We start from the raw sequence: 12,444 nt of genomic DNA, 5'->3' as shown, positions 1-12,444 counted from the left end.
AATAAAAGACTAAAACAAAGAAAAACCCAAACATAAATATCACAAGGAACAGAAGAATAGGTTATTTAAAAATACAAACCTTAGCCGGGCGTGGTGGCGCACGCTTGTAATCCCCGCGCTTGGGAGGCGGAGACAGGAGGATCGTGCAGGTTCGAAGCCAGCCTCTCTGGCTTAAGAGACACTGTTTTCAAATTAAAAAAAAAAAAAAAAAAAATATATATATATATATATATATATATATATATATATATATATATATATAAAAGGTGTCTGGGAGTGTAGCCTGGAGGTAGAAGGGTTTCCAGGAACCCCAGTACCAAAAAATACAAACAAACCTCAGTGGTGGGGCACCCCTATAATCCTAGTACTTGGGAGGCTGAGGCAGGAGGATTGCAGGTTGTAGGCCAACCTTGGTAAATTAGCAAGACCCTCAGCAATTTAGCAAGCTTCTATTTCAAAATTTTAAAATATCCAGCTATACCATTCCCAAGTATATTTCCAAAGGGATTGAAATCAGAATATTATTGTCATGTATGCATATCCAAGTTTATAGCGGCACAGTTCACTATAGCCAAATTATGGGACTAACCTAGGTGTCCATCAATGGATGAGTGGATCACAATATTTTATGGAATTCCACACAATGGAATTCTACTCGCCAATAAAGAACAAACAAATGTTATTTGTAGGAAAATGGAAAGACCTGGAAAGTGTCATGTTAAGTGAGATTAGCCAGGTACAGAAAGTGAAGGGTCGCTGGGCATGGTAGCACACGCTTATAATCCCAGCAGACAGGAGGATCGCGGTTCACGGACAGCCTCAGCTACTTAGTGAGGCCCTTCGCAACTCAGTGAGACCCTGTTTCAAAAAATAAAAAATACTGCCGGGCGTGGTGGTGCACGCTTGTAATCCCCACGCTTGGAAGGCGGAGACAGGAGGATCGCGCAGGTTCAAAGCCAGCCACACGCGCTGGCTTAAGAGACCCTGTTTCCACATAAAAAAAAAAGTATAAAAATAGACCTGGGAGTGTAGCCCGTGGGAGTGTAGCCGGAGGTAGAAGGGCTTCCAGGAACCCCAGTACCACCAAATAAAATAAAATAAAATAAAATAAAATATAAAAAAGACTAAAAATAGGACCAGGGGTGTAGCTCGGAGGTAGAATGTCCCTGGGTTCCATCCCCAGTACCGCAAAAAAAAAAAAAAGAGAAAAAAAAGAAAGAAAGTGAAGGGTCATATGTTCTCTCATATGGGGAAGCTAGGGAGCCCTCAAGATACCAGAGGAACCTCAGGTAATGGAGGAGGAACTCCAGTGGAGCCAGAGAGGTGGTGTAGGGAAGGGGAGGGGAGAGGGAGGACCAATGAAGCAATCGCTCCCATGGAGATCATGTACATATGTACATATGTGAGGATGCCATGCCAATCTCAGTGCCCTGTATGGGGAAGGGAGATTGTGCATGCGTGTCACCATCGCTGTGAACTGCTTATGATATGAGACTATACTGCACCAATAAAGGTATCAAAAATAAAAATTAAAAAAGAAATTGGAACCAAAGAGAGAGATACAAGCATGCATATATATATATATATATATATATATATATATATATAGTGTGTGTGTGTGTGTGTGTGTGTGTGTGTGTGTGTTCAAAGAGATTAGGAAAAATATACATGAACGAGAACAGGATGTCATTAAAAGTAATGCACATAAAATAAGAAAGGGCTCTTGGAAATGAAAACTGTGATCTCAGAAAGTTGGAAAATAAAATTATAAAAAATTATAATTATCCAGAACAATAAAATGATGAACAACAGGAAAGAAAATATAAGAAAGCTAGAGGACTATTCTAGAAGTCCACATCCACTTACTAGGTAATCCAGACAGAAGACCAAAGAAAAGAGTAATTAGCAGAGAAATAATATGAGAAAAGTTTTAGAACTAAAGGATGTGCATCTCCACATTAAAAGGGTCTATTGAATGCATATCAGGATGATTGAATTCACACACACACACACACACACACACACACACACACACACACACACGATGTGTCATCATGGAACAACAAAATGTTTTTTAAAATCCTAAAAATGTCTAGCCAAAGGCAGGCGTGGTGGCGCACGCTTATAATCCCCATGCTTGGGAGGCGGAGACAGGAGGATCGCACAGGTTCGAAGCCAGCCTCGCCGGCTTAAGAGACCCTGTTTTCAAATAAAATATATTTTAAAAAATAGGTTTGGGAGTGTAGCCCGGAGGTAGAAGGGTTCCATCCCCAGTGCCACCAAAAAAAAAAAAAAGAAAGAAAAAAATCCTAAAAATTTCAAGAGAGAAAAAATTGACCACAGACAAAGGGACATCAGACTTCTTAACAGCATACGCCACCACGCCCGGCTCAAAAATGTGTTTTCTTGCAGTGCTAAAATTCACAAGTGCAAAATTGGTTTCACTGTACCAAAACCCAAGGGTCAGCTGCCTGTGGAGACTCAAGGGGAGGATCGTTTTCTTGTCTTTTTCTGTTTCTAGAGGCTGTCTGCATTCTTTGGGCCCTTCTTCCATCTTAAAAGCCAATCATCCAACTCCTGCCCCGCTGCATCTCCTCTCTCTTACTCTGGTCCCTCTTCCCTCTAGTGAGGATTGGTGACTGCACTGGACCCAGCCAGACAATCTAGGGCAGTCTTCTCTTTGTATCCTTAACCTCATCACTTCTGCCAATGTCTTTCCCCATGCAAAGTGGCATATCACAGGTTCTAGGGATTAACATACAGGCATGTTTGGGGACCATTATTAGCCTCTACGCCAAGTGAATAATGATTTTTTAAATGCGTAAGGCCTCACACATTTGCCTTCCAAGCCCCTTTCTTAGGAAGCTATTGGGAGATATACTCTAAGTAAGAGCGGAAATCAAGGGAGAGGAAATCAGGGAATGAGGGCAGAAACTCCATGAAATAAAGGAGCCAGAGGTTCTGGAAGGCTGAGGAAGCCGCAAGTCCACAAAATGTGTAGCATGATGAATGTGAAAAAAGATATGGAGGGAAATGGAACTGGTAGATTTTTTTTTTTTGTACTGGGGATTAAACCCAGAAGCATTCTACCTCTGAGCTACACCCCTTTTTATTTTTTTTAACAGGGTTTCTCTAAGTTGTTGAGGGTTTTGCTACATTGCTAAGGCTGGCCTCAAACCTGTGATCCTCCTGTCTCAGCCTCCAAAGTACTGGGATTACAGGTTGGGGCCACCACACCCAGCTAAAGCTGGTAGATTCTTGATGTGTCAGCCCACATGAAAGACCACGGTGAGAAACTGTGAGCAAAAGATATTCCAGAAACTAAGCAATGGGAAAAGGAGGCTTTTTTTTTTTCTTTCTTTTTCTTTTTGCAGAGATAGGGACTGAATTCAGGGCTTTGCATAGGTTAGACAAGCACTCTACCACATTATCAGCACATGCCTGGGCTACATTTCTAACCCAGGAGTGTGCTAATAACTGCAGGAAAGAAAAAAATTTTTACAAGGAAGAAAATATCATATGGTATTATTTGGCTCAACACAAGCATAATCACGTCAGCTCTTAAGATAAAGTCAACAAAAAGTCATGATAACATTATGTTGTAAGACAATAGGGAAGGGTATGATAAGAAAGTTAGGTACAATTGCAAGATCCTTATTCTAAATAAGTAAATTATATCTAATATTAAGAAGTCAAGGTAGAGCAATATAAGCATGTTTTATATAAGTACAGAGATACTGCTACAAGAATCAACTACAAGTCGAAAATAGTGACAGCTGGAGAACAAGACTGAAGGGTGGAGGAGCTTTGGGTTTTCGTACAATACGACTTTTGACATACCTTACTTTGATAAAAATAAATTTCAGTTTTAAAACATATATGTGGCCAGGTGTGGTGGCGCATGCTTGTAATCCCTGCACTTGGGAGGCGGAGACAGGAGGATCGCGCAGGTTGGAAGCCAGCCGCGCTGGCTTAAGAGACCCTGTTTCCAAATAAAAACAAATATATAAAATAGGTCTGTGAGTGTAGCCCGAAGGTAGAATGGTTTCCAGGAACCCCAGTACCACCAAAATAAAAATAAACATAAAAAATTAAAAAATAAAACACATATGTGAAAATTTGAAAGGATAAGGAATAGACAGTTCACAGAAAAATAACTTCAGATGACTCAAACAAATGAAAATATATTTCACCTTATTAAAATAAGAGATGCAAATTAAAACTAAATTGAGATATTCTTTCTCACCTATCAGACTGGCAAAAATTCAACAGCTTGATGGGAAGACAAATACCACGTGATGTCACTTATATAAAGAATCTAAGGCAAGTGAACTAATAGAAGTAGAGAGTCAAATGGTCCCTAGACACTGGGGCTGGTATTTGTTGCTCTTGTTTTATATTTTGCACAGTGTGGTGAACATAACTAACATGTGAGTACTGTACATTTCAATGTCACTAGGAAGGTGGATCTTAAATATTCTCTTTGCAGAAAACGTCAGATGTTTGTGTTAATGGATGGGTTTGGGTGTTTGATTTGCTCATTTCTCATTATATTAAAAAATCATAACATCTCTGCACCCCACAAATATGTACAGCTCTAATATGTCAATATCTAATTTAAAAATTCAACCGTTGGATGCTACTCTCTTTTAGGAAAGCCACATTAAATGCAAAATGATTCAACTCCTCTGAAGGAGAAGCTAGCTAGCTCTACCAAGACTGCAGATGTATTTGTTTTGGGTTGTTGTTGTTTTGTGTTTTTTGTGGGGAGGATCATACTGAAAATTGAACCCAGGGGCATTCTACCACTGAGCTACACCCCCAGCCCTTTTTTTATCTTTATTATTATTTTTTAAAATCAGAAGATTATTTAGTTTTATTAATATAACTCCAGAAACGTTTCAAGTGTGTTTGCATTTGAGAGGGCCTGACTCCACAATGTTATAAAAGAAGCATCTTTTGTCACATATAAAAAGTCATCCAGCCAGGCATGGCGCATGCTTGTGTGTGGTGGCGCACGCTTGTAATCCCAGCATTCGGGAGGCTGAGATGGGAGGATCATGGTTCACGGACAGCCTCAGCTATTTAGTGAGGCCCTCTGCAACTCAGTGAGACCCTGTTTCAAAATAAAAAATAGGGCATGGGGTGTAGCTCGGAGGTCGAATGCCCCTGGGTTCCATCCCCAGACCCGCAAAAAAAAAAAAAAAAAAAAAAAGTAATCCATATCCAGTAGGCCAACCTTGTCACAGATTTCTAGACTTAGAACTTCAGATTCCTGACTTTAAGATATTAATAGAAGAGGGGAGGGAAAATAATCATCTAGTATTAGGAAAGTGCTGTAAATTTTGCAGTAAAGTATAGATAACAAATGATTTGAGCAATAAATAATATTGACACTCATCTCTATACTGATGTACATGAAATAAACATGCTATAGTTAACATAGGTTGACAAAAACATACAAAACAAACATGGATTCCTTTCATCACATTTGCAGCAAAATTGCTAAACTACTTTCTTTTGAAAGTCCAGAATTCTCTTGAGTGATGTAGCCTACTCAGAAGTCTCCTGCACTCTCTGTTAACGCTTCAGCATGCTTAACTGAGTACATACCTGTAATCTCCTTTTGCCTTCATTTTAACTAAACATTTTTTGTAGTGCTATCACATGCAATTAGAGGGAAGATAAAGTGAATCTATGGCTTATAAATTAGATGAAGTGGCAAATCTACACAACTGTTAAGAAGTGAGTCATGATTTCAGCCCCCGTTTTTTTTTCTCACCCAAACTCACTATTTTTATATTTTATTTGTGGTATTGGGGATTGAACCCAGGTGTATCCCACTTCTGAGCTACACCCAAAGCCTTTCCTCAGCCCTTTTTTAATTTTTTATTTTGAAACAGTCTCACTAAATTGCTGAGGGTCTCACTAAGTGAGGCTGGCCTAGAATCTTCGATCCTCCTATCTCAGCCTCCAAAGTACTGGGATTACAGGCGTGCATTTGGGGGTTGTTTTTTTTTTTTTTTTTTTTGACAGATGGAGCAAGTCATATGCTTATTCATGTCAATTCATTTTTATGGCTATTTCTACACTTTACCTTTATATACTTCCCGGGGGATAAACCTCTTACTTAGTGGCAGTTTATATTGCATTAAATGAGGATTTCTAGAATGTACAGACCTCCTGCTGCAACAATGGCCAGACATGAAATGCCCAGTTCCCATTTTCTCCTCCATAAAAGGGCACAGCCACCACCTTCAGTGCACTGTTACAAAAGAAAGTCAGGTAACTATGTATGTCTGGCACCTAGAAGACATGGCTGCCCTTGAACTCAGACACCTCCTGCCTCGTCAACACATGGGGGCTACTTGGCCCCACCACACCCAGCCGACCCTGTTCTTCAACAGAGTACTTCAACAAAGTGAAAACATAAAACACCTTCCATGGCACTTGCTTAATTTTCTCAGCCAGAACCGAAAGATGAGAAGAATCTCACCCAGAAAAATTCTAAGAGTATTTCTTTCTCAAGTGCCCCAAATACCTTCTTCATCCACATGGTCCTTCTGGACTGGTTCCCCTCCTGTCCACACTGATACAGACGGCGCTCAGCCCAGCCATGTTCACTCAGTTCCTGCTTCTTCCGCATCCCTACCCCAGGGATTTGCTCATGGTAAACACTAAGAGGTTCTGAGCTGAATGACGCAGAATCGGGTAAAGCATTTCATCTGCAAGACGCCGTGTGCTATGGAAGACCCTTTCCCCCGCGTGTTTAATTATCACAGCTGTCTTCAGAGGTGATCACCATTGCCCCCATCTTACAAGTGACAAATTCAGAGTATTAAGAGACTTGTAAAGTCTTAAGACCAAGAAGGGGCCCAGTGGGAAGGAAGCCCAAACTCTGGACTCCAGGTCTTTCAACTGTGAGTTTGTTGCAACGCTAGTGCATCTAGAGCTCCTTTGCAGCCCCTTTCCCTTCCCACTCACTTCTCCACAAACAGAAGCCTCTTGTTTTCAGCAAGTCATTTGAAAATTCCAAAGAGAGGCCACATCCTTTTTTTTTTTTTTTTTCTACTTCTATTTCTTTTTCCCGTACTGGGGATGGAACCCAGGGGCATTCTACCTCTGAGCTACACTCCTAGCCCTATTTTTTATTCTTTATTTTGAAACAGGGTCTCACTGAGTTGCCTCACTAAGTAGCTGATGCTGACCACAAACCCAGATCCTCCTGTCTCAAGCCTCCCAAATGCTGGGATTACAAGTGTGTGCCACCACACCCAGCTTTTTCTACTTCTATTGATAAACAAAGAAAACAATATGTTTCCAGCACATTGGTCAGAATGAGGAAAGGGCAAAAAAGTCCCCACTACTTAAATAATTTTCCATCCTTTAGCACAAAGATGTTTTACCAATATATATGAACATTGCTTTTAAATAATGCCAGCCTGTTTTATAATGTGACTGAAATCCTAAAGTCTGAAATTTGATATCTCCCTTTCTGATATGTTAAGTAGACACACAACCCTTAGGAGAGGTACCCAAACCAAAAATGCAGCGCAAGCCAGTTCGAATGGGCTCTCCCGTCATCACACCTCATCCTTGCGACTTGCACCCAGTTTGACTCTGGCTCTAGAGCATGCTGACCTGAAATAGTTGCTGGCCGCAGCAAGCACCACGCGGTGGCAGGAGAATTCCTGAACATCCACACACAGGATGACATCTGTCAGAGCGTTTTCCACTCGCAGGGTCTCCAGACCATTTTGAAGAATTAAGGAGAGTCCTGAGTCGTTGAATTTTACCTTCTCCCCATTTAAAATTTCTACGAAGTCTCCACTTTTTTGGGAGGGCTCCTCTGTAGAGGGTGCCAGGGGCCCTTCCAAACTTTTCTCCACCACATCACCCATGGTCCAGGAGCCCCTTTGTGCTGCCATCGACATCCAGACTGAAGGAGTGCCCAAGTTGCAGGCAGGTCACATTGCAGAAGCTGAACGGATTTCCTGTGCAGGGCCCTCCACTTATCACCAGCTGTCACACACACATAACAGGAAGTCTCCGACTTTCTCATCCTGTTACTACAAACACCAGCAACTCCTATTATTCTTTCTTTGAAGCATCACAGGGTTTGAAGTTACTTAGAGTGGGTGGTAGGAGGAGGCTCTGGGAGGGAAGGGGGATTCTTGGATTCCACTAAGAGTGCCGGGTGGTTATTTTGGTCCATCTCCCACCTCACATCCGTGAACAGGAAGCCTCTGATTCTGGTTTTTACATTTGTATTCCTGGTGCTTCAATAACCCAAGGTGTCAACAGTGGGATGGAAGGCAGGGGGCGCTCTATGATCCTCCCACTGCCTCTTTCCTGGAGCCTGAGGCTCCACGATGAGCACCCACCCTGTCCCTTGGGGACCTTGGAAACCCCACTTGTCTCTGCCATTTCTGTCTTCCTCTTCCTCCCTGCTCCATAGGAAAACAATACCTTAGCAAACATGACTGACCCCCACCTGGAAAAATGCCAATTGTGCCAAATATGACTTTAGAGTAGAGAAGAAGTGGTTGCCACCAACTCCATCCCCAGGCTTTTCCTTCTTAGAAGACCTGTCAGGGTAAGTCAACAACCTGATCGTCAGCGCAAGTTTCAAGCTGGTCTCATCCTATCCAACATCCACTAATCCTGTATCTAACAGTAGATCATGAAGTGTTTTCGCTTTCTCCATAAGTCTGCACTACTTAGTGGTAATTGTCAATTATTAAAATCTCACTATAAGCTGGGCATGGCGGTGCATACTTGTAATCCCAGTACTTGGGAGGCTGTGATAGGTTCAAGGCCAGCCTCAGAAACTTAGTGAGACCCTGTTTCAAATTGAAAAATAAGAGCCATGGCACACGCTTGTAATCCCAGTACTTGGGAGGCTGAGACAGGAGGATCGCACAGGTTCAAAGCCAACCTCAGCTACTTAGGCTCTCAGCAACTTAGTGAAACCCTGTTTCCAAATAAAGTATAAAATAGGTCTGGGAGTATAGCCCCAAGGTAGAAAAGCCACTGGGTTCCACCCCTAGTACCACAAACAAACAAACAAGTGAATAAATAAATAAATAAATAAATAAATAAATAAATAAATAAATAATCATGATTGGCAAGGACCAAGCCTGATTCTTTTCCTGGTACTAGACCACCTTCTCCAAGATCAAGGAACAGTATCTGATAGCTGAACAAAATCAGATCCAAGTGACACATACAAGGGGACTGTTCAGTCAACCTCTGGCCTGCCACAAGGGCACACACAACCTTCACTACCAGCAGGTCTTGCCCAGGAGACCCAACTTCTACCTACATGATTTTAAGCTCCTCCTCTGGTAGGTTTGAGGACGACACGCAGCCCATTCCCTCCCATGACACTTCAGTTCCTGGAACCTCTCACATTATAAACAACATTGGCCATACTCAGTTCCACTCAGTTCTAACAAAACAAAACCAAGAGTAAAAATCAATCTTCACTCATGAAAGATCCTGTTCACCAAATTCCCTTATTCTTTTTCATATACCTCCCAAGCCCACCAACTTATCCCCCAAAATGAGCAGGTACCTGTTACCTTCCACCCTCCATTTTCCTAGTAGACGAGCACTCGCAGAGTTATATCAGGTATGATAATGATAAATTAGATATGTGGATAGATAGATATTATCATGGCACATAGCAAGTGTGATGATAATATCTATGATTAGATCAAAGGTTTAAAAAACATCAGTTTGGCATCTATGGCAAGCTGGATATGCTCTGAGATTATTCAGCCTTGGGTTTTTATTTGGGAATGGAGTCTTGTTAAATTGCCCAGGCTGTCCTCAAACTTGTGATAAATATTTTTTCTGAGTACAAATTCTGTTCTATGGAAGCTTTATTTCCCCATGAGGCAACAAAATGCAGAAGCTATTGGCAAAAACTTTACTACTAAGAAAATAATTCTATCCCGCTAGGCCAGTTGTCTTTATGATGCCCACGTAAAATATATTCTGCTCCCAGTGGAGTGGGTGGCTTTACTCAGAGAAAAATCTCTGACCTTAGACCACACATTGTACCCTCTGACACCAGTCAGCTGTCTTCTTTGACACAAATTACAGTGTTGAAAACAAGTTTTAAGTCAAATCCAGAGAAAAAATCACTGCCTTCCCATGTTAATTTATTGCTACTAAAACTATCATTTAGTAACAATATTCCAAGAATTATGATAAGCACTTTATGAATTTTAATGCACTCAATCTTCCCACTAATTCAGCACAGGCCAGGACCTTTAAAGATATGAAAATAGACGAGGTAGACGGGCATGGTGGCACATGCTAGTAATGCCAGCATTTGGGAGGCTGAGACAGGAGGACCGCGATTTGAAGACAGCCTCATCTACTTAAGCCTTTTGCAACTCAGTGAGACCCTGTTTCATAATAAATAATAATAATAAATAGGCTGGAGGTGTTGCTCAGAGGTTGAATGCCCCTGGGTTCCATCCCCAATACTGCCAAAAAAAAAAAAAATAGACGAGGTCACACAATTGTAGCACAGTCTTCAGCACTCTCTCACCTCCCCTCTGCCCATCCTGAAGGCTACCCATAGAGAGCACCAAGAGCCTCACTCCTCCTGAGCTACGGAAGTATGCCAGCTCAGCAGAGGTGCTGAAGAGTTAAAACTCCCAAGAGTGACCTTCAATCAAGGTCCAGGATTTTGTAGAAGGATACATTAGCTTCTTGCCTTTGGTGGGACAATACTAAACAGTTTTCTACACCATCTCTCTGAGGCTCTAATTGTTCACAGTGTAGCTCACTTATCCTCTAAGGTCTTCTCTCCCATCTCACTTCCCCACCTTGTCACTCTGCTTCCCCAACCAGCTGCTCTACTCAATCCTGGTCTTATGGTCTGCTCTGGCAGGAAGCTGAATATATTTGGCTGGATGGAGGAAACAAGATTTGAACTCAGGTCTGGCTAACTCCAGTGATCCCAGTGGAATCCAGTCCCCAGGAGAAGCTTTTCCAGACACTCCAATGCAACCATGGCCCTGATCCATCATGATCAAGGATCCAGTCTTCTAGCCCACTCTCACCTGAGTATCTCCATACAACACCCCCGTCCAGTCTCAGGCCCCTGCTCTCTGCTGCTGCATCCAGCTGTGGAGGGGCCCCAGGCATCACTGACACTGCAAGTGCTTCCAAACATCACAAGTTGTCCACACAGTGCCTCTGGGCTCACCACATTTTCCAGGTCCACACGGCCTTAAATACCAACAATGCAGCACCCCTCTGGCATCACTGATGCCTCCACTGATGTCCCCCAAAAAAGGGTCCCACCAGGCATGATGGTACACACCTGTCATTCCAGCAGCTCAGGGGCTGAAGCAGGAAGATCACAATTTAAGGGGCCAAACTGAGCAACTTAATGAGACTCTGTCTCAAAAAGAAGAAGAAGAAGAAGAAGAAGAAGAAGAAGAAGAAGAAGAAGAAGAAGAAGAAGAAGAAGAAGAAGAAGAAGAAGAAGAAGAAGAAGAAGAAGAAGAAAAAGAAGGAGTAGGAGTAGGAAGAGGAGGAGGAGGAGGAGGAGGAGGAGGAGGAGGAGGAGGAGGAGGAGGAGGAGGAGGAGGAGGAGAAGAGAAGTAGAAGTAGTCAGGGGTGCAGCTAGGGAGGCCCTGGGTTCAATCCCCTCTAGAGGGGAAAAAAGATCTTTTATTTTCATGATATTGGTAGAAAGTTGAAAGTCTTATCCTAGCTGGTCATGGTGGCATACACCTGTAATCTCAGTACTTGGGAGACTGAGATAGAAGGATCATAGCTACTCAGCCTCAGCTACTCAGAGAGTCCCTGTTTCAAAATTAAAAAAATAAATAAAATAGAGCTGGTGGGTATATAAAACATATGGAAAGGCCTAGGAAGAGCCTTAATAAAAAAAATGTAAAGAAAACTAGCACACTTTATTAAGATATTTATAAGTGTGTTTTGCTTTAATAAAATTTTTTTAAAAATTGGAGTTTAGATTAAATTTCAGTATCAAGACAAGCACAGCCGGGCGTGGTGGCGCACGCTTGTAATCCCCGCGCTTGGGAGGCAGAGACAGGAGGATCGTGCAGGTTCGAAGCCACCCGTGTGTGCTGGCTTAGGAGACCCTGTTTCCAAATAAAAATGTAAAAATAGGTCTGGGAGTGTAGCCCAGAGGTAGAAGGGCTTCCAGGAACCCCAGTACCACCAAAAAAAAAAAAAAAAAAAAGACAAGCACAGAGCCGGGTGTAGACAAACACTTGTAATCCTAGCATTTGAGAGGCTGAGAAAGGGAGGATCGCAAGTTCACAGACAGCCTCAGCTACTTAGTAAGATCTTGATTCAAAATAAAAAAAATAAAATAGGGTTGGGGGGATATAGCTCAGATGAAGAATGCTTCTGGGTTCAATCCCCAGTACTACAAAAAAAAATCTCTTG

At 42.1% G+C, this 12,444-nt stretch overlaps 1 protein-coding gene across 4 annotated transcripts in view; it reads right to left on the bottom strand.

Moving 5' to 3' along the window:
• The window catches only part of KLHL6 (kelch like family member 6), a gene marked incomplete at both ends in the record, with an annotated part of 65,584 nt that extends 57,650 nt beyond the window's left edge, over window positions 1–7,934 (bottom strand). For 3 of the 4 annotated variants that reach the window (XM_080695469.1, XM_080695472.1, XM_080695471.1), the window contains one exon: window positions 7,642–7,928. In XM_080695469.1, the coding sequence (XP_080551595.1) occupies window positions 7,642–7,928 (287 nt within the window). Of the gene's footprint in view, window positions 1–7,641 lie in introns of all 4 variants that reach the window. The other variant, XM_080695470.1, reaches the window with a different exon arrangement.
• Between the last annotated feature and the right edge of the window lie 4,510 nt (window positions 7,935–12,444).

Source organism: Muscardinus avellanarius (assembly GCF_963383645.1).
Source record: "Muscardinus avellanarius genome assembly, chromosome: 5".
Lineage (NCBI taxonomy): Eukaryota > Metazoa > Chordata > Mammalia > Rodentia > Gliridae > Muscardinus > Muscardinus avellanarius.
This window is presented reverse-complemented; position numbering and strand designations above follow the sequence as displayed.